This window comes from Atractosteus spatula, chromosome 5 (genome assembly GCF_055471065.1).
Source record: "Atractosteus spatula isolate fAtrSpa1 chromosome 5, fAtrSpa1.hap1, whole genome shotgun sequence".
In the NCBI taxonomy this organism is placed as follows: Eukaryota; Metazoa; Chordata; class Actinopteri; order Semionotiformes; family Lepisosteidae; genus Atractosteus; species Atractosteus spatula.
This window is the reverse complement of record NC_142710.1, coordinates 17,793,689-17,816,237: the sequence shown is the minus strand read 5'-3', so window position 1 is coordinate 17,816,237 and position 22,549 is coordinate 17,793,689. Positions and strand designations below refer to the sequence as shown.

At 39.4% G+C, this 22,549-nt stretch overlaps 2 protein-coding genes across 2 annotated transcripts; one reads left to right on the top strand and one right to left on the bottom strand.

Moving 5' to 3' along the window:
- Window positions 1-775: 775 nt before the first annotated feature.
- On the bottom strand, window positions 776-16,444 carry hif1an (hypoxia inducible factor 1 subunit alpha inhibitor). The gene is made up of 8 exons (XM_088917492.1): window positions 16,056-16,444; window positions 11,284-11,534; window positions 10,182-10,330; window positions 9,580-9,725; window positions 9,092-9,198; window positions 7,593-7,656; window positions 7,090-7,200; window positions 776-5,003 (listed from the first exon to the last, which is right to left on the bottom strand). Exons 1-8 carry the CDS (start codon window positions 16,236-16,238, stop codon window positions 4,947-4,949), a joined length of 1,068 nt encoding a protein of 355 aa, XP_088773618.1. The 5' UTR covers window positions 16,239-16,444; the 3' UTR covers window positions 776-4,946.
- A 1,626-nt stretch (window positions 16,445-18,070) lies between these two features.
- On the top strand, window positions 18,071-21,865 carry ndufb8 (NADH:ubiquinone oxidoreductase subunit B8). Its single transcript, XM_088916564.1, has 5 exons — window positions 18,071-18,196; window positions 18,928-19,054; window positions 19,703-19,802; window positions 20,781-20,936; window positions 21,698-21,865. Exons 1-5 carry the CDS (start codon window positions 18,109-18,111, stop codon window positions 21,788-21,790), a joined length of 564 nt encoding a protein of 187 aa, XP_088772690.1. The 5' UTR covers window positions 18,071-18,108; the 3' UTR covers window positions 21,791-21,865.
- The last annotated feature ends 684 nt before the right edge of the window (window positions 21,866-22,549 follow it).

Below are 22,549 nucleotides of genomic sequence, written 5' to 3'. Positions count from 1 at the left end.
CTGGTAAATAAGGGTGTCAATACTTCCAGACATGACAGTACAAGTTACGTTCTATACAAAGCTCATAGTATTGAAATGTAGTAGTTTCTTACATTTTATTTAAGAACTGTATGTACAGTTATTTTGACATGTTTTTCCAAGCGTGACTCCAAATTCACAATCAGTGCACATCACAGCAAAAATAAAAACATGAGCAGTAGCTTCCCTTTTGTAAGAAACAAAACAAAATAAAAACCCATCTACAAAGCAAATCCAGCAAACCTAGAAGGACTGCATCCCCAATGTTTTGATGGCATCAGGACTTGCTATTTAACTCCTCTCATCCTAAATGTGTAAGTGTGTACAGAACTGTCCTCTACGTATTGCCCCTATTCTTGCAGTTATGTTGTAATCCAGAGGTAGCCACAAACTGGATATTTAAATCCATTCCAGTGCAGGTCTTTCGTACAACAAGCTTATTAATTATGTCTACATTATCAAACAATTAATCAATTAATAAGAAGATTGTGCCAAAATCCAGTATCAGAATGGAGTGGAAAACTACCCATGCTGAACAGCATTTCTTGTAAGGATTCTTCAATTCTTCAAAGAGTATCAGTTGACACACAAAATTACATATTACGCAGTATAACAGATCAATTTGCCGATGCTAACACAGACTAAAGCATACATTATGTTAAACCACTTACTTTTATAAAATCAGTAAGAAAAAAAAACATATACTAAGAAGGAAATAAATGACCGGATGGAACAAAGACACTAATAAGATGACCAATAGAAAACCAAAAGGCAAAGCATTAACTTTAATTATGTCAAATGTACATTTTTACATGCAGCATTTATATTTGTTCAGTCAATATTCAGCAAGTCACGAATGCAATTTAATTTAGTTATGCCCACTACGGTAAAGAACAGGGCCCAGTGTTTAATAAATACAGCCTCCCTGTTTTGCTGAAAATGTATTTTTAAACAAACAGCAGCAGCCTGTCTTAAACAGCATTCAACAGTCAAAGAGCAGCATCAATAGATAGGATGCCAGTGCTGTACAGAAATAAAACACAGTGGTTGGCACAGTAAAACATTAGGAATTTAGTTTGTTAAAATGTTTCTTGTTAAAGTCCAAGCTGTTTTGCACTACCCCAACTGCTCCAGGGGTGCTGTATAAATGGCTGACCCTGTGCTCTGACCCCAAGCTTCTCTCTCCCTGTCTGTGTGTCTCATGGAGAGCAAGCTGGGGTATGCAAAAAGACAAATTCCTAATACAAGAAATTGTATATGGCCAATAAAGTGATCTCTACCTAAACCTGACAAGGGAGTCAAATTCTCAAACCACAAGATAGGGTGCTTTGCTTGTTCCAGTTTAAACCTTAGATTTCCTATTGTGACAGGCAAGTAATTGAAGCTACGGAAGAGCTATCATTAAAGGATAAGGAAACCTTTCCCTGTGTCCTTTGCTAGGTTTTTACATAAGATCATGCTCCAGCTATACATGAAAACAACCGTTTAAAAGGATTGCTAGTTTCTACAGTAAATGTCTTTTGGTATTAATGCACAATAACACTTCAATTTGCTTTCTATGTTGAAATGAGACACCATGTGAGCAAGCCACCAGTTATACTTTGACATTTGTGCTTATTAACATAGGAAATAATGGTTCTCTCCCTAAGCATTGGTAACTTTATTGCATTTTATACAAAAATGAAGGCATGCATTCTTATCAGCAACTGCCTTTGCTCTTAAAAATAACATTAAGCAAATTCCTAGAAGACAACTACATTAAAATGAAAAAATATAATGAAGTGAAAAAAACTTTAATGCAACTCCATACTGAATGATCGAAAACTAATCCAAATGTTAGGTTTATCCAATGTTGAATAAACACCAAAATATAAAAATGGGATCTTTAAAGCTTGTGAAAGTAAGTTAATTTCACTTACTGTTCATACGTTTCACAAGAAATGCTGAATTGGCCAATATAAAGACATCTCTAGAAAATAGAGGAGTCTTGAAAATTATTTTCAACATCACTACTAACTCCTTAGCCATCTCCAAGATCTACTGGCAATGAAGGTGTGGCAAAGGACTACTTAAACCCTCAAAATATCGGGTCAAGAAATGCTTATGTATTCTAGAAGGACCATATTATTACTGAATGTTTCAGAAATTAGAGTATTTTTAAGATCTTCAGTACAAATAGGCACTCTAAACTTAAATCCAATGATCCTGTTCTCACATAACTGAAAAAGATTCTAGAAAACAACTGCACTTGTGTCAAATTATATAATGAATTTAATTTAATAAAAATGAATAACGGCAGAATTCACAATGCTAATATTTTTAGAAAAGTCACAAAATTCTATGTGGCACTGGATTCCCAAAAATACACCAATGCTGAAAAAAATCTAGGGATGTAATTTAGCACCGTGAATGGTCTTCGAAGCCCTCATACCTGCTGGTTTTCATTACAGATGATTTTAGTTACTTAAGTGGACGCTTGATTGGAGCATTTGCTCTGGATTTTTATATTCTTATGAAAGGCAATAGTTTCCAACAAGTTTAAGAGCTGAGAAACAGTTTAAATTCATCCTATTGTTATGTCAATTACGTGCTTAATTACTTAACTGAGAACTGAAATAAACCCCAGCAGGTGTGTGCGCATCCAGGACCAGGACTGGAGTGTACCTAGAGTGAGGGTATGATAATACCTAGGGTACCCATTCAGTCGGGTTTAGGACACAACTGAGTTATGGACTGGAGGACCTACAGTATAAACATCCACTCTTCCTTCTGAGGGCTTTGCAGGCCTCCTCTCACTGTTCCCTTAGCTCATACAAAGGCTAAAAGATAAAGCAGTGAAATAAAGACCTGTCATCTACAAACTATTGTATGTTAAATTAATTTAACTGAGGAGCATGAATACATTTAGCTTTTTTCCTGAAACTGAACTCTACTGAAATCATAAGCAAACTTTACAGTTAGACTTTCAACATAAAAGACATCAAACTTGTCGTAACGCTTATGCGCATTCTAACAATATCAATTTACAAGTTAAGCTGTACCATATAGAGTGTAATAAAGTTTTAAAAAAGCCCAGACGTGAACGATGAGGGCATGCCATAAGACGGTATATAAATGTTACAAAATACCAATTAACAAAAACGCATATCCTAGAATTAATCAGCAATAATTTAACTTAAACCTATTAAGCCCCCGAAAAATTCAAAATGCCACAAACTTTCCTTCAGTAATAAAACACTCATATATACAAGCATTTTCAGTAATCTCTGCTCAGTGCATCACATACAAATATACTGTATATTTGTGTTCTGTTTCCAATAAGCCTTCTTTGCTTTAGACTAAAATCTCTATGTAATAAGAGAATAACACAGAAAAAAACAGTACAGGTATCCCCAGATTAATAAGTAATTGGTTTCAGCAAATTCCAATGCATTTATCAGCTGCTTTAATGACAGCCTACCCTGGGTCCGTTATCCATCCATGACTACATCACAGAATCCTGACAGGGTGACAGTCAATTTTCATTTAAACAATTTACATCTATACCAAACAAACTCAAAAGGTATTTTAACTCAGCTGAATAAGTTACAGACATCCCAAATACGGAACACAGCATTAACTGTTCACACATAATAAAGAGTGCCCTGCAATGTGACAAGAAGCTGGACACAAGCAAAGAGGATACGGAAGAGGAAAAGGGGATGCATTAATTTCCCTTTTGTGAATCAAGGAATACCTGTAAAGAAATGTAGTATCTAACATTCAGCAGCTGTAATATAATCTGTACATACCTCAAGATGTCTGACCACTCTGGAGCAACCAGCTGAGTATATTTATTTAATGAGTAGAAAGTTAACATCTTTGTGTACCTGGAGCGAAGAACTCTCACGCTTAATTATTATCAGGGAGCTGTAGGTGTACAAATGCACCACTGCTGTATATCAAAGGCATAATGCTGTGCCAACACATCCACACAGTCAGGGAAGACTTCCAAATCAGCATTACATTATACAAAGACCATGAATGACCTAAAACCTTTCACATGTTGTAGGGTAACATTAAATAATCTGGGGGGAAAATTGGACTTGTATTTGTTACTTTGGACATTTTTTGCCAAAATCAAAAATGTCCTTAATGACCTTAAAAAGACTAAAAGAGACCATATGAATTACACAGGCTGTAGAATACCAAGTTACAACTGGGTTCCAACTCAACAGAACTGATTTTTTGGTTTGGTCAAAACTGCTTAATGGTCTTCAGCTATGAAATCAAGTAAGAGGCCCATGTTTTGTGCAAGGACTCTAAGACAGACGTCCCTGACCTCACTCCTTGATGGCTACAATTGTGCTGTTTACTATTTTGTCACATCATTAACAGCTCACGAAGAGGAGGAAAACAACAGCCTAAATAAGGTGCAATTTGAGGTACAGAGTCTTAAAGAGCAAGAATGGAGATCACTCATTCTACCAAATCTGAGAACAATAAAATGATTTCATTATGTTGGAAACACTTTTCCATGATAATGCCCCCACTCAATCTGGCAAGTGTGTTTCCAATTTGGAATATTTTACTCAACTGCTGATATACTTTAGTTCTTCAATTCAGTACTACCCATCTTTAGCTGTAGTGATTAAATTATTCCCATCACCCTGGGTTTAATTTCTTCATATATGCAATGTTCAATATTAAATGTCTCAAAGATTGGAAACCTTTTCATTCTGCCAAAATCATTTTATGGAAACAGAAACAGGTAGGAGAATCCACAGTAACAATTAAGTTCTGACAATGAAGGCAAACTGGAGGACAGACAAAAGATTCCAAGGTGTCAGAGCACTTCCATGCAATACTGGCTCCGTAGTTCACACAGATACTGCCGACTTCAGTCTCTCCTGCAGAAAACACATCCAAAAAGTCCCTTCAAGAAGCCACTAACTGAAAACATGATCGTATCGTCCTTTTATCATGAGGTTTAACAGAGGGCCAACCTGAAGAAAAAAAATAAAAAAACAATTTTATTGATCTCAAAATATGTAGAAATCCACAGTGTATAAATGCCACATTTCTTTATTTGAAAAAACATGGTCTAAGATTTATTTCAATATAGCACACCCTTTTAGTTTCTTTTGCATGATCTATTATCTTTTTCACATTTGCAAAATATTGGGGTTTGACTTTAAGTTCTAGAACAAAGCTGTCAAACGCTGTCAAGTACATTTGTTGAGCCCACAGGCCAGTTGCGGTTAAGAGACCTCAACAAGTATTCTGTTGAAGCCTTGTTTGAGCCTGTACACCACATGCACAAAACAGGTACATTTGGTGGCATTACTATAAATGTCTTGCATTCACTGTGTTCTCTACGGTCTGACTCATTTAATCAGTTGTCATGCACTTGTTTGATGAGGCCACAGAATTAGCATGTGAGGGATGTTTCTTGGCGTGAAACTGACATCACCTGACCTGTTCACACAAGTCACCCAAACGTCTTCTCCAAATTTTGGAGCAATCTCACTGAAACAGTAACTACTTCATGATTGCGATAGACAATTCTTAAATATAGTAATGAGGCCTTAGTACTTGTGAGGTTTATAGGGAGGAATTCAACTTTATATTCATTTATATGAATTAGAAATGTTTATACTTCTATATAAAGTAAAACATACTTTCTTTGTATAATATGTAGCCGTTGCCAAAGAGCAATAGCTGTATTCGTAAATTTTCTGCTGTTTTTACACTGATCTCAAGCACTGTTCCGCATTTTCTATTTTTGTTACACAATATTCATCTTAGATTTTGCCAGTTCTGTTTTCCAGTAAAATACACAACTTCTGCTGATTATGAAACAAGGTGAGCTGCTCCTCATTTATCAAAGGGCTTTGCTAGTCCTTCAAGCAGATGATTGTGGTAACTAATTCTACACTTTGTACATTTCAGTCTGCAATTTACCAACTGATATAGACCCCTCCCTCAATCTACAAAGGTAATTCATTCCTCAGAAACTATTCAGAATGAGAAATGTTGCACAATGAAAATTAAGTTCCCATTACTTTCTATGTAAAATTCATAACTCATACACAAGATCCTGAAAATCTCCCAATACTATTCAGTTACCATAAGGGGATTAATTTTCAAAATAAAAACATTACTGTATTTTTATCAATAATATTTAGAACATTTAACATAGTACAGTAGCTTACAACAAAATATGTACAAATTGTACATTGGTGAATTGCACATTGCAAGCAAGTTGAAGGCAACAGAAGACAACACAAATGTCTCTCAACTGCTTCTTCTTCAGTCCTTTACAGTCACATTTTACAGACAAGAGAAATGTTTTCATTATTTTCTTTGCTTTTTGACAATATTATGTTTAATACAAGGATGCATCATCTTTGTAGTGAACATTACTTCATTCAGATGAAAAACAGGTATTAAAATACATGCTTTAGTGTAGCACAAATTCATAAATCAAGCATTTGTGAGGTGCAGATGTATATAGTTGCTCATTTAATTTTGCCTGGCAGATTTACAAAATGCACAATAACCACAACTACAGTATTATACTTTTATAGAATAAACAAAATATAAATAAAACAATGATATATATGATATAATCTATTATATATTTTAAATCTCCATGGTTAAAAATACTAAAACAACATACCACACTCAGATGGTAACGTCCTTCTACATTGTAATCTAGTGGAGATGCAATTCAAAGGAGATATTTTGTTGAGAATACCAAAACACTGCAAATACATAATACCTTGTAATGAATGTGCCTGCTATTTTGATCATTTATGGTATGTCTGGCTTGCATAAATTACATTTAAATGAAATTTAGGCTGACATCAGATCAGCAGATCAGGTTGATACCCCTGGCTTAGAAAGTTAGCATTAATTAAACATGTACAGAACCCTAGGTTAATTTGAATGAAGGCCGCCTGATTTGCACAGCTTAGCTGTTCCTGTAAAACGTGCTTGAACTTGATCTTATAAACCACTAGTACAGGTCAGTTAACTAGACCTTTTGCATATGTAAATCCTTCTATTTCTTGGACATGTCAGCTGTACCTCATGAGGATCCCCCAGAGCTTCTCCCAGCATCTTCTCTATATTCCTCATGATAGCCACCTTCTGATGAGCCTTCAGTGGATACTCTATCCTTTTTGGGGTAGGTGCACCCTAAGAAAAACAAAACCAGTAAAAGTTCTAGGAGTCTAAACTAAAAACTCCCAACTCACAAATATCAGTATTTTTTCATTTCATATGTATAGTTAAGCTTTTCTCTTCAAAGAAGTACAGTACATGGTCTTGTTTAGTTGTGACAATTTGTACACTGCAGATATGAAAAGTAAATATGCACACAGTCTGTGCATGACATGAGCACCTATGCTCATTCTCCCCAAATCAAATCCCATGCGATACATCAAAATAGTCTTACTGGAAATGTTTTCATAACTAACTCTGCAAAGGATGAAACACAGCTGTACATGTGGATTAACACGCTTGGATTGACAAAACAAACGAGGCTTGTAAAATTAAATATTTCATTACTTTATTATTTTGCTTCATACCTTGTACCAGAAGTTTACTGTGATGGTTGTTCCTCCATTTAGCAGGGACTCAATGTGATGCCACCTAAAACATTAAAAAACAATGATTATTGTTAAAACAGAATGACTTGTACATTACGATAAATATTGTGCACCCCTCTGTTCTGAAGAATTGAACTAATAGGTATTCCTTGGCTATTCAAAAAAAAGCAGATCAGAAATAGTTCTGTGATGAACAGACTAACAAATGCAGCCAAGTTCTAGGTGATATCCTAGCCCAACAGAAATCAGTCAAGTTGTAACAGACCCTTATTTAAAAAAAAATAATTTACTTTTTAATTTCAGGCTACATGTGCTGATCATAATCTGCAAGAGCTCCCACTGTGAGCACAGCCCCTCTCAGGTCAACAAAGAGAGAAACAGAATCTAAATGAACACACGAGCAGCCATGGAGAACAGGAAGAAACGGCATCTCAGTATGAACTTCTAAATATTAAGCAGCTGGTTGGCAACATCCTCTCTTCTATTTGCTGAAGAAGTCGAGAGCTATTGGTCTGGAAGAAGGGGTTGTCACAGCTGGATCAGTCTGACAGCCTCGTAGCAAGAGTGGGAGGCAGGGGAGACTTGTCAGTTGGCACAGCAGTGTTGCTGCTCCATTGGCAGACAGCCACCCCACCGAGTGTTTCTATATCCTGAGCCTATATATTCCGTTGGAGTCCATTAGGTTTAGTACTGCTGTTATGGCCGCATTATCCTGTGCAGAATACAGCAGGTTGCACGAGCTGATCCAGAACATTTGTAAATATCTAAAAAGCTCTGAAACAATGCGTAATAGGCCACAAAGCAGAAATGTCAGGAAAACGTTTCTTTTAAAGATTCATTCATTAAAGGCATGATTGTTTTAAACCTGAAACAGAAAATTGTAAATGACATTTTGTGGATTTATTCTTATAGGCTATATGTATATATTAGCACAGACTATAAAAATTGCCTCCCTTGTTCTGGGTGGCACTAAGTGGCTAATCCTGAAGACTAGTACTGTTTTTAAGCACCTCATCTCCCACAGTCACTGCGCTATTAGATGGGCCAATAGTGAAAACTCAAACAGCCTTTTTCTGAGAGCTGTAAGTGACGAAGTTTCTATCCATCATTCTTCAACCTGCTTTATACAATTCAGGGGCACAGGAGAGCCCATCTCAGCAAGCAACGGACACAAGGCAGGAGACACCCTAGACAGGTCACCAGTCCACAATGAACACACAGACACAAACTTACACACTCACACCAGGGCCAGTCTTACAGAAGCCAGTTAACCTACCAGTATGTCTTCATACTGTGGGAGGAAACCAGAGCACCTGGAGAAAACCCATGCAAGCACTGGGAGAACATCCAAACTCCACACAGGAATTGAATCCTGGGGCTTGCAAGGCAGCACTGCTAACCACTGTACTACCATGCCACATATTACAAAAGTAATCAATTAAATACAAAATTAAACCACATTAGAACTGTTCTCTCACCAGTACATTGGGATATACAGCACATCTCCTGGGCCAACTACAGTCTCGTAGCCAATGACATTTTTGAAATTAGGAAACTTTTCATAGTCAGGGTTTTCAAAATCAACCTAGAAAGACAAAAACAATATTAAAGCAATAATGTTGCTTTTTCTAACTGTTGCATTATTTTAAGCACTCATGCTTAGATTATTTAAAACTACATGGCCCAGGCTTCTTATGCAAAAAGTGACAACTCAGTGGACCTTTGAACATCACTTTGATGTTATTTAGATTTAAATGAAAAATTCTTCTCTTGGATTTGCACTGTAATCTTAGTATTAAGCCTGGACCACAACAGCACACACAGCATGCCTGTTAATCCCAAAGAACATGTGTCGCGTGCTGAAAGATTGTCTTCCGGCAGCTGGGGGAGGCCTCCTGCGAAGGTCTGGGGTTGACACTGGCAACTGGCAGGTTTGATCCAGGCCCCATCCCGCCCGAGAGCTCACCTGGCTCTGTCGGTCACATGGGTGATGAACGGGGAATGGGTATAGCCTGTCGAACTGATCAGGAGGGAAGAGTATGCATCTCTTGTAACCCTTAATTTGTGCAAAAAAGTTCTGTTGCTCATCATAATGGGCTGGGGTCACATTTCCTACAAAGAACAAGAGAGAAAATTACAACCCAACTCCTTACATGCACCAGGGTGTAGAATTTACAGTATTCACTTTTAATGATGTAATGTTCAGCACATCTGGACCCAACAAATAAATATCCTGATAAGCTGGATCAGAGTAAATGATCAAATTACTGTACTCGTTTTCTCAGTAGAATGTCCACAAGAAAAAAATGTAATTATAAAAGATGGCTCATTCTTCAATACAATTTAGAAACGTGCCATTCAAAATTCACACGGAAGTGACAAAATGCAAGCCCTGCCGTTTTATGAAGCAGATCGCTACAGTCCAGAAAACATGAGGAACCATGCATTCTTGATACATCTAGGTCCTTAGCGATTAATGACCACTTGTATGTAAAAATAGAGAAACATGATAAGACAACACCAAAAGGACCATGCTGCACCCAAAGTGGCAGGAAGCCCCATCACTACCTTCCATGCCTATGAGAAGCAAGTTTGATGTCAACTGCCCCCAGTTTCGCTTGGCTTGCTGCTTGTTGATCCAATTCCAGTTAAAGCCCAGGAAATCCACCACTATTTTCCGTCCTACTGTGTCGTTCAGCGTCTGCTGCAAATAGACCCTGAAATTAAGAAAGGTTACAACTCAGCATTCAAGCTTTCTACTGCAACTATTTTATTTAATGACTGGACCACTTATGTTTATATAATGATCATAAAAGCTAATGCATAGAGCTACAGTTCTTGTCCCACTCTCCATCACAGCTGGCTTTCAACCTCCTCCAAACGGATCTTCACTGACCCTTCCCTCTGCTTACTGCCCATTGCTTTATTCACAAGATGAGCAAACTTGTTTTTGCTCTATTGCTGGATTTTCATAAATGCATTCTCCAGATATTTTATCTAAGAGTTTTCAGCATCAGCCATTTCCCATACTTAAAGTACTTAAACAAAGACCCATACAAATAATTCAAGATAATTGGCAAGGCTGAGGAGTCAGTATTGGGGGGGGGGGGACCGTGTGTATGGCGTGGTGGCTGGGACCCAGAGTAGCTATCCAAACTGCTTGAAGACATGATCATGTCCAAAAGCATTTTCAATTCACAAAATATGACCAAACGCCTTCTACTGACACATCTGCAGAAAAACCCTCATGATACTTTTGCATATTGGTCTGCTTAGATCCTCACTTCATACAATGTTCCTTGACCAGGAATGTTTGTGCTGTTTATGTATTGAACTTTGATTCTTGACTTCTAGAACTGCAAAGCTCTTCAAAATAATCCACAGCACTTTCCCCCCCAGCTGTTAACTCTCTTAATGTTTTTAATTAAAAGCAACAAAAAAACAATTGTTCAGCTTCTCACATTGAATGGTTTTAAAGCACAGCGGACTGAAAATGCAACATTAATGGTCTCTTACCCATCAACGTGTGGTACAGTTTTAGCAGAAGTGCTCCGCTGTGGCAGGAGAGGGCCATGCTAGTGGAACATTTCCCTGCCACCTCCGGTAATTCAAGGGAATAAAATGAAGGAATACCAAGAATAATTTTCAGTTCCACTCACTGGTAAATTACCTTTCATCTCCTCCAGCCTTTTCCAGCTCATGCATCTTGTCCACAAACTCTTGAAATTTCATTTCCACGCGTCTCGACTTGGGAGCGAAGTTCTCAAAGTTTGACATTTTCTTTTCGTCGTAGTACAGGAACTTGTGGGTTTGCGCGATATACACAGAAAAATCTCCCCCTCCAATGTTCTCCTGCAGGTAGTTTAAGTCCCATTTGAGTGCCGGATAGACAAGGTTGGTGTCTGTTAGCACAACTGGTTCCTGTGAGAGAACATTTTTTGTTTAAATTCAAAAAAGCAAAAGGGAAACCAACAAGAAATTAAATATACTAGCCACTGTAAAGTAATCAGTAATTTTAGAGTCATAAACGTCTTTGCTTCACTCCAATTAACAAGGACCTCTTTCTCATTTTAGAATAAGGTGAATCTATAGATTTTCACGAATGCAGAAACGTTGTACCAGATTTATGAAAGTACTAATCAATGACTAAAGAAAACTACAGGAAAGCTCCCTAAACATGAGAAACAAAACAGCTTACCAAACAATACTGAAAAGGCCGTCACTTTTGTTTCTTGCTTACGGTTTGTCAAACTCGTTGCCACTTAAGAAAAATCCAAATTCACATTTTGAAATGGATCCAAAAACTAGCACAATATTTTGGGCATAAAATAACGTTTTGCTTTAATTTTCCTATTTCTTACATTTGGGAACAGCCTCCTAACTCCTTACTAGATCTTGACTGGGGAGCAGAAGAAAAGGGGTACAAGGTGGGGGGGGGGGGGGTCAATGGCTACTGCTCAGCCTCCTACAGGGTCCCCGGAGGACCCACACACACGACGCAGGACGAGACTGTTCCGCCCGAGTTCAATTAGAGCCTCACAGGTGAGCTGGGAGAGCAGTGTATGGAAGACCGGCGCATGACTCACGCTCCCCACATTCAGCTGCTAGGGCGCTGCAGCCTCACGTCATCAAAAGCCCTTCCACACCTATGGATGCTGCCATCTGTGTGTCACCGCGTACATCGCCCAAAGTGGTGCCTGAACAGGGCGCGGAGCAGCAGATCTCGCCAGTCTGACTTTCTTTGCTCCGGTTTACAAATTGCAATTGCATATCTTCAGAGCAAGCTAAAAATCAACAAGCGTCCAGGGCTGCTTTTACCTGCAGCATCCCTGACAGGCATCTTTTTATAGGAAGAAGCTGCCCGGCCATGTTGTTGAAGCCCATACCCTGGTTTCTTTCAGGAAACGGCTGGATGAGATCTAACTACTAACTGCCGTGAGGCTAGATGAGCTGAATGGCCTACTCTCAACAGTGTGTGTGAGGGGAAACTCAGGGAAGGCCAGGGACAGTGAAACTCCTACGTGTTTCTCAACCCTCAGCAGCAAGCATCTTCACTCCTCTGTGAATGGAAAGTGACATTTGTAAAGCTGCCTTTGAGGATTTCTAAAAAAAATCCCCTTTCCCGGGATAAACGTTAATGACATTAGTTTCCTCCTCACCAAACAAAACGTGTCACACATTACTACACAACACGTCTTCTGGGATCAAAGATCTTAAGACAAACAAGTGAGGGCTGTAGAAAAAAAAACGTTTTTCAAAGAGTGGGATTTTATTTTATTATTCAGTCCTACTTTATAGTACTGTAGGAATAAGTCATTTAGGGATGGAGAGAAATAAAACAGACATTTCAAATCAAAATTCTTCCTAAAAGCAGTCTGAGACCAGATTTTTTTACAGAATAAAATTCTCTTTCAGCCCGTATTGAAGAACCCCACTGCCAGCTCATTCAACAGTAATACCCCTTCAGATTCCCAAAGACACTTTTCAGTCTGTATTCAAACATCGTCGTTTACATTCATGAAAAAGAAACCCCGAATTAGCAATACGGTAACAGAACCTCTGGGATACGATTTAATGCTTGCGTTTTTGTTTCCAGATTTGAGAATCAGGCGAACCATTTTGATAGGCTGCTTTGTTTAAGAAGCCGCGTCCTTTAGAAAATAACAGCCCTTTACGTTTAGAACAACTCCCGCGCACCTGTTGTGACCTAAACTAGCAACTGGAGAAGGCTGGCCCCGCGCGCACCATGAATAAGTAACCATTCTGGCACGCGGCGGGGATGATGCTTTCTCGAGCACTGTGCTACGTGACAGAAGGAGCGTACTCAATCTGAGCACGTGGGGCACCTCCGAGTACAGCCTGCTGCGCACTCGAAACTATCAGCTCCAACCGCAGACCTGCAGGGTAGTTGCGAGACTGAGTAGGACGCAGGAAAAAAAAATATGAACATAATCTTCGCGTGCAGAAAATGTAACGCGCAGGCTTGCATGAAAAAAAATCACGGCTTGCCAAATAACGCCTTTCCAACGAAGCCTGTTATCGGTTAAAGTGTAGCAGTTCATTCAGGCTCCTCCAGATCATAAGGACCAGGCAACTCGCCAAGATGGCGAAATAGTTTTTTTTTCGACACAGCCCAGCTTTAAAACTGATTCCGACGGTGTAACGCAATATTAACGTGTCACGCTGTTGTACCCAAAAGGAAAAAAAAAAATCTTGTGTTGAAATCCTAATAAGACATTATAATGAGATACACAATTTCTCTTATGAACATTTATACATTTCTCAAAGTGTTAAAAACGCCTCTCGTCGACAACTAACATCTTATTTGAGAATGCAGTTAATCACCGAAAACCTCACTAAGGCCATTATAGTAGAATCCAATTACCCTTAAGGCAGAAATTACACACTTGCCTCTCCAGCCATAATTTACCTATGTGTAACAGCGCACACACAGGTATGCACTTCTTAAATTGCAAAGACGAGGTAAAGACGTCTTGTGTATGTGAGGTCATGTGTATGCAAAGCCCAGGCACAGCAAACTCCATTTTGAACGGACTATAGCAGCCGCAATAAACAAACAGGAACTTTGCTAGCACTGCAAACACAGCAGTCAATAAAAACACAAACACTCCAACATTCACTTGTGGATGTCAGGTCTGCTCCCACCACAACAGCTCAAAAAATGGAATTCAATTTAAAAAAAGAAGCCCTGCCAGAAAAGGATGTGTACAAAAACTGGGATATCAGTGCAGGTACTAGCATAGCAGGGCAACATACACAAAGGCTACAGAACCAGGAACCAGAAGCCCTTCTTTGGGTCTTAGCAATTTTAAATCACGCTGAGAAGATGCTGGTGCAGAATGGTTTGCCTGTTTTCTGCGATGCCCAGGACAACTCACTGAAGCCATTACAGCGCATCCCGATCCCAGGCATTTTGCAGATGAGGCTATACACAGAAGCCATCGTCCCAGTGGAAGTCCCGGAGTGTCAAAAGGTGGGAGAGTCCCCAGCTGTCCTTTTTACAGCAGCTCCTCCTAACTTGCAAACATAAAACTCCATAGAACCAGCCCCCCACATTTTAAGGCACTTTACAGCTTTCCCACAGGTTAATTCAAAATGAAAGACCCAATAATGGAGCCACAAGGCTGTGCAGAAGCACCATCGCATTTTCTTTTAGGAATTAGAGGAGTGAGACTAAGAAGTTAACAATGCAACAGAGGAAGAAGACATTTAGTAAATATCATTTTTTTCACCTACATCTTCTACTAATGTTATGAGAGATGGCACATTTGTCCAAATCTAATATGAAGAGAATCACATTTGAGTATGTAGGTAAAAGGTGACCACTTACACAATATTGTGCCTATAGCCCCTACAGTGCCTCTAATTTCTTAGAAACACTGGCACCAAAAAGACATTGAGATTTTGAGAATATTATTGTGATTATGAGATTACCATTAGATTCTTATGGTGTACTGCATTTACAGTATCATAGTTACTACAGTTGTATGAAGAAGACCAAGGTTTCTACCAGTTACCTTCCAATTATCATTATTAAATACAGCACAAACGCTATTTTGTTTTTCATCTACGTATTGTAAAATATTCTGATCCAGTTTCAGGTTTCTCTTCTGCACTTCTACACTGTTTTATCTAGAGTGTGTTCCCTGAAGCTGATAGAGGATCAATTAAAAAGTATTTAGAAGTGAGCTCCAAAACCTGTCTATTCTGATGAATGTCTCCTGCACTAATGGTGACTGATGTGTCTGTCTCAGAAAACACAAGCTCGTTTTCTCTCTCCAGTCTTTTCTCATATATTTAAATTGGGATTTCCTTGGCATACAAGGAAAATATATTTTTCTATTTGACACAAAATACAATTGAAGTAACTTCAGCTGACTCAATCAATATGTACTTTTCCCCCAGGACAAAACGGTCAACAAAAACTCCTGAGAGTTTCTTCTATATTATGTGCTTAGTCTCCAAGTAACACTGTGAGAATTGTCATATGTAAGATCTCCAAGATTTTAAACATTAAACACTCTTCAAGATCGTAAATAATGGGTTATACATTGTTATGACTTAAATGCATTAATGGCTTTAAATTATTTTTCTAATCTTTTATAACAAATGCCATATAACACTTCAAAATAAATGCTTGTTAATAGTTGTATTGTCTTAAGGAGCTCTAAAACACTTAAGAGTACCATTTGTAGAACGACACCCCACGTTTAACAGTCAGTCGTATCGCATTTTCTAAAAAAACAGTTCTTAATTTTGGATATAGACTGTCTTCGTCAGGCAAGGACGTCAGTGTCGAATTAACACTCAGCTGGAACACAGCAGGCACGAAAACCGCCGCACGCTTGGTGAAGCAGGAAACAACATTCTACATTAAAGACAATAGCAGGCAAAAATGAAACCACAACAAAGTCTCCTTACCTCGTTGTCTATTAGAATCTCAGCCCTGGGGTCTGTGTGGGACAGCCTGGGTATGGGCTGGGTTGGGAAGGGGTACTTGCGGAGCTGAGACTCACTCCAGCCCGAAGTCTGGATCCCGGAGAATCCGGTACCATTCTCGGTACCCGCAGGATCTGCTTCAGCCACGGCAGTTGCTGCTGCCATTTCTGAGCTCCGGAGATTAAGTTTTTTTTTCACTCTGACACCCGTTCTTTCCGTAGAAAATACAACAAAACCAGATGATATCGGACTCTGTTACTTAATGCGTAGTCATTTCAAACCGCACGACAATAACTGCTACATGCAGAAGGTGTTTCCACCGCCGCAGCGCCAGGCAGGGAGACTGTAAACACACACACTGGCTGCCAAAGAATTTGAAACCTGTAAGATAGGCCGCTCTGCGAGGGGCGCGCCAGCTGGACAGCGCCGCCTACCGGCGGGAGGGAAAACATACACTGATCCTGCTTCCCCGCATTGTGATAGTTGTTGTCATTTCTAGTTTGGAATATAGTACGTTTCTTTTTTAAAAAAATAAAATCGTCTAGGGCACAGAAATTGTGATCGAATGGAAATACCACTTCTTCGATATTTTTATTGACTGTAGGATTACCTCAAGTGTTTTGAGTAATAGCACCATCTGAGGAGTGGTGCCAGTATGGTGCCAGGAGAACAACCTCTCTCTGAACATCAGTAAGACTAAGGAGATGATTGTGGACTGTAGGAAACATCAGGGTGGAGACCACACACCTATTCACATCAATGGGACTGCAGTGGAGAGGGTCAGCAGCTTTAAGTTCCTGGGAGTTAACATCTCAGAGGATTTAACCTGGACCCACCACACCAACATCGTGGTCAAGACAGCACGGCAGCACCTATTCTTTCTCCGCAGGCTAAAGAAGTTCGGCATGCCATCGCATATCCAGGCCAACTTCTACAGGTGCACTATTGAGAGCATCCTGACTGGTTGCATCACTGCCTGGTATGGGAGCTGCTCCGCACGGGATTGCAAAGTGCTGCAGAGGATGGAGAAGTCAGCACAGCTCATCACCGGTTGTGAGCTACCAAACATCCAGGATATCTACTCAGCTAGATGTCTGAAGAAGGCCAGGTCCATTCTCAAGGACCCCAGTCATCCCAGTCACAAACTGTTTTCCCTCCTACCGTCCGGTAAACGGTACCAAAGCATTCGGTCCAAGTCCAACAGACTACGGAACAGCTTCTACCTCCAGGCAATAAGACTGCTAAATAGCCAACCTGCAGCTCCTTTAGCAAATCACCTGTAATGGCTACATGGACACACAGTTTTCACTGTATTCAGCATAACTGCACTACTTGTATATATTGCACACACCATGGACACATAGCAGCTCTACTCACATTGAGTTTTATTCAATTTCAAAAATGTAACCTCAATTTTGTGATTTTTGTGTTTTTGTGAATTTTTGTGATTTTTGTGATTCTTGTGAGCTCACAGAAAAAGACATTTCATTGCCAGCAACTACTGCTGCACGCCGTATTGTTGTGCACTAGATAAATAAACTTTGATTTGATTTGATCTATTGTTATCTTGAGTTGGTATCTGGAGATCATACTGTACATTTAATAAACTGTCATCATCTGTCATTTGTCTGCATTGTAAGTGCAGTTATATATTAAGCATCATCCTTTCACTCAAATTAATAACTCTGGCCACAAGAATAATAATATTCTTTATTACGCAGATTTGATTATCAGGAGAGCAGAAATACTGTAACAATAACACACACAGTAGTACATTTACAGTTGACTGAAGTTTAGTCAAGCAGTACTTCTCTACAGTGTTAACATTTGCAAACACACATTTTAATTAAATATAATTCCAGATAGGCAGGGGAATTGCTGATAAACAATATCTCCCAATAAAAGTCAACCTGCTATGAACTCTCTCCCCAGTGATCTTCAGTACTGGGTTTTTTTAAATCTTCCGTCCCTCTCAGGTTCCGTAGCCTCAGAGCTCGCGCATGCGTAATCGGTGTTTCCGAGCTGATCAGGCAACATGGCGGCGCAGGGTGTCCGCTGGGTCCGCACCCTGTCCAAGGGGAAATGGACGGGCGTGAGTGCGCTTGTGTCCGGGGCCAGGGCAGGTGGGCTTTCCGCTTACATATCCTGCATCTGAATAACTCCTGGAATGGGGGTGTTGTTTGGACGCTCAGAAATATACAAAAGGGCATTGCTTGGGTAGAAAGGAAGAAAACATCTAACCTTGGGAAATAATTGAATCATCGAAAATAGCTCAGTTTGGTATAGATGCACTAATCTTCAGATTTTCGGTGGTCACTTTTGTGTGAGTTTGCGGGAGGTTTAAGGTCACGAACAGAAATGTGTTCTATCTTACATCTTTAATGTCGCGTTTCTGATGACGACGTGTTCCAACCTTTCCAAGTTCATCGCTTCGCTCTGTTTACATTGGCGATGCTTTACCTTTTTTTTTTTTAGAAAGGGAAAGTATTTCCTTCTAAGTCTCAAAAATAAAAGTGTTGTAAATGCAAGTTTTGGCTGTTGAGAATAATTTGGGTACACCTTCAAATATAAGTAGTATTGAACTGTTAGGGTTTAATAGTATTTCATCTTTTCAATCTAGTGGTAAATGTACCTTATAAAAAATACTGACATTTGTCTGGGTAGACATGATGATACGGGGTGAGACCTGCATGAGTGTTAAGGACGTTTTCTTGAACTATACCGATGTTCTCGTATATTTCCATTCCAACATAAAACCCCAGATTTTTAGAAGACGTTATGAAGTTAGCAATTGAGGGAAACCCTTGACTTTCCATTCTGTGTTGAAACCTTTCTGCTGTTTACCGTTTGACAGCCTCTGGTGTATCTAAGGATATGCTGCCTGGACCGTACCCCAAAACCCCTGAGGAGAGGGCCGCTGCGGCCAAGAAGTACAACATGCGGGTGGAGGATTACAAGCCGTACCCCGATGATGGCATGGGGTACTGTGGTCCCTCTTTATCCACTAAATGGGGAAATGCTACTTTGCCCAAGTCAGAGGTGGTGGTCGATGACCATTCACCTGCATTTATTATCAACTAAGCTTGACCGTTACCATAACCAGCTTTCCTAAAAACTAAAGTAATCATGGAGCTAACTTTCTGTAAGCAACTCGAGTTCTAAATATCATAGGCTGGCATTAATTAACCTGCGGTATTTTGACAAAGCAGTATGACATAACTTAGCTGTTCCGCAACCTTGGAGCCTGAGATGGCACTGTGTGATTGTAACTACAGTAAAAAAAAGTGCTGTAGTTTTTTCAAGTTATTTTTTCCACACAGTTTCAAACGTTAATTTTTGTGGTTCAGTTTTATGACATTAAAAAGACCAAAACTGGATACCCACCTCAAGGTGTGAAGATGTTTGCTTTCTATAGGGTAACTTTGTTAAATGCAGAACAGTTGAAACAGAGTGCATGCAGGTTTCTCCATTCTTAGGAGCATGTTCAGGAAAATACTCTGTAAGCTCATAGAAATGTTGCTGGAGAGCAAAGGACCATTATTGCAAATCATTTTTCTGAGTGTGGCTTGATTTGTTTAGTTGCAGGCCCTCATTCCGATGTAATGGTGTTTGTTTTGCCTTCTGTGTAGGTTTGGCGATTATCCCAAGCTTCCCGACAGATCTCAGCACGAGAGAGATCCCTATTACACCTGGGACAACCCTGACTTTAGGAGGAACTGGGGAGAGCCGGTAAGGAGTGTGTGTCACTCAGCCTCCAGCTGGTGAGAACTCCCAGAGGGGTGTTTAAAACCTGATGTGTTCTGGCGAAAGGAAGATTTTAGGAACACTTAAAAACTTAATTGTCCATGGCAATATTGAGAAAAGTTTTTCTCTTCTTGAAGTCGTCATGATAGTTTTATCTTGTTGCTATTTTTTGTAAAATTTTGTGTGTACCTGTGGTTTAGGTTTGTGTTAGCAGCATAAAACCTTGTGCCAGATTGTTCACTCTTATTATGATTTAACGAGTTACCCAAAGGATACAGTGAATGGTTTGCATTTTCAGTGTTTATTTTACATTGAAATACCTTGTGAATTTCAAGTCCTTGCCTCTTCACTCTATCTCTGTGTAGTAAGCAGTGTACTCCTTGCCCTCTGAAATCTAGCATTTTTTGTTATTAATCATGATTATTGTAAACATTATTAACAATCTGTTTTGTTGAAAATAATGTTACCTTTTAAAAACTGTTGAAAACAAATGGGCAATTAAATATCCAGCATATCCCTAAACCGCAGGACTGAAATGTGAGATAAATGGACTCTGGGATTAGTGATGACCTCACCATCGCCTCTAAATTCTGCTTGAGAGATTCAGGTGAAACACTCAGTCCCTGTGACAATAAGCGAAAAGCAGCTCGGGTCTTGATTGCTGTTTTAATGTTCTTAACTGGGGGAAAAAAAAAAATCATGACATCTTGTTAAGATTTCAAGGAATGTAATGAAACAAAACTATAAGGACCATAAATTTGCAGCACACACAGCTCCCTTTTTACTGTTCATTGCTCTCTTTTTAGTTTTGACCAAGAAGTAAATGCCTTAAGTGTAAAACTATATTTAGTTTAGGTAAAAATATTCCATGTGAAAGCAGATTTACTTATAATGCAGTCTTTTTTATTTTCGTGATGATCTGTTTCTTTGAGGCCACTAAGGGTGTGTGTGCTTCCTTACCAGATGCACTGGGATTTTGACATGTTCACCCGGAACCGAGTGGATACATCCCCCTTCCCGGTCCCCTGGCATACAATGTGTAAACACCTCTTAGGATTTGTTGGCTTCATGCTCTTCATGTTCTGGGTTGGAGAGAAATTTCCCTGTTACCAACCTGTGGTAAGTTCGCTCTGGAGGAGCTAAAAAAATGAGATGATCAAAACTAATTTTCTTTAGGATTTACTAGGGTTCATATACAGGAGTTATATATAGGAGGTTGGCTTTATGATCTTTTAATGAAATCTTATGGGAATGTCCTACACTCAGAAGATGAAGGAGTTGAATCTTGGAGTTTAGTCTTGAACAGAGAAGACTGCAGGGGGACTTTATATACAAGTATTCAAAATCCTCAAAGGCATTGACAAAATCAACTCAGTGGACATCTTCAGAAATCTTCAGAAGTGAAAGACGAACCGCAGGACACAGGCAGGAACTATGTGAGAATGCATTTAAAACAGAGAACACAGGGTTATTCTTCACCTAAAGGGTTGTGGGAGTGTGGAACAAGCCACGATGTTGAAGCCGAAATCCTTTCTTTCTAGAAATGGCTGAAAAAGATCCTTGGATTCATCATTTATACTTTTGATTCTGTTGGGCTGACTTTGTCGATGCCTTTGAGGGAGAGGCACTGTCCACAACTATTATAAAAAGATGAGTCAGTGTAGGGCTTTCCTTGAAGCTGGGGAATGTATCTACTTGTCCTGCTGTGGACTGATAGTGGCCAGAAGTGCTTACAGTATTCTAGATAAAGTCTTGCCACTGCATGATTCGGTTTAAAATAACACCCCTTTAACAATTTAAATTCTACACAAGAAGGTGTATACCTTGTTTACAAATTGTCGTCATATGTTTAGTAATTCAGCTGTTTTCTGCTTTTTCAGGCTCCCAAGCAGTATCCTTACAATAACCTCTATCTGGAAAGGGGTGGGGACCCCAGCAAGGAGCCAGAAGAAGTGAAACATTATGAAATCTAGTGTTTAAACTGAGTGTTTCCGTTGTATAGAATCTTATTATGGCTGTTATTCTAATAAACTTTACAGTATGAACAATGTTATGGTTATGTTTGCTTTAACTGTATACATTTAGCTCGGGCTTGTGTGTGGAGTTTGCAGGTTAGTTTCATGTTCTCCTGGGTTTTTTCAATGGCTCCGGTTTCTTTCCGCCTTCAGCGACATACTGGAGAGGTTAATAGGTGTCTCTGAATTGTCCCTGAGCGTGTGCACATGCCCTGTAATCAACTGGCATTCCTTCCAGCAGGTAGTCCTGCCTTGTGCCCTGCTCTTCTGGGGATACAGTGGGCTCCTGGTTTCTGGGACAATGACCGGAAATAAGGAGCTTTCTAAAGATGGATGGACCAAGAAGCTGAAATTACGCCTCCTCGATGTTCTCCTAGTGTGTTCTAATACTGTATATCATGTAAATAAATACAAAAACATGATGAAGCTGTCTTCCAAAACCCCATTCAATTGAAAGCACAATTATATGTGCCTGCATCAGTCCTGTTAAGTTCAATTCCTGTGTGGTTCACTCTACAGTAGGTATGACACAGTCGCACAGCACAGGTATTTGTTAGAGTAAAATTTTGGTTCAGCTGTAAAATGGGTTATTTTGTAATTGCTCGAGTGCACCAAAACCTTAACTCCCAGAAAGAAAAAAGGAAGAGCTGGATGTGCACTGAACACAAATCCCTGTCCTGGCTTTATAAGAATGTCTTTGTCAGTATCTGCCAGGAA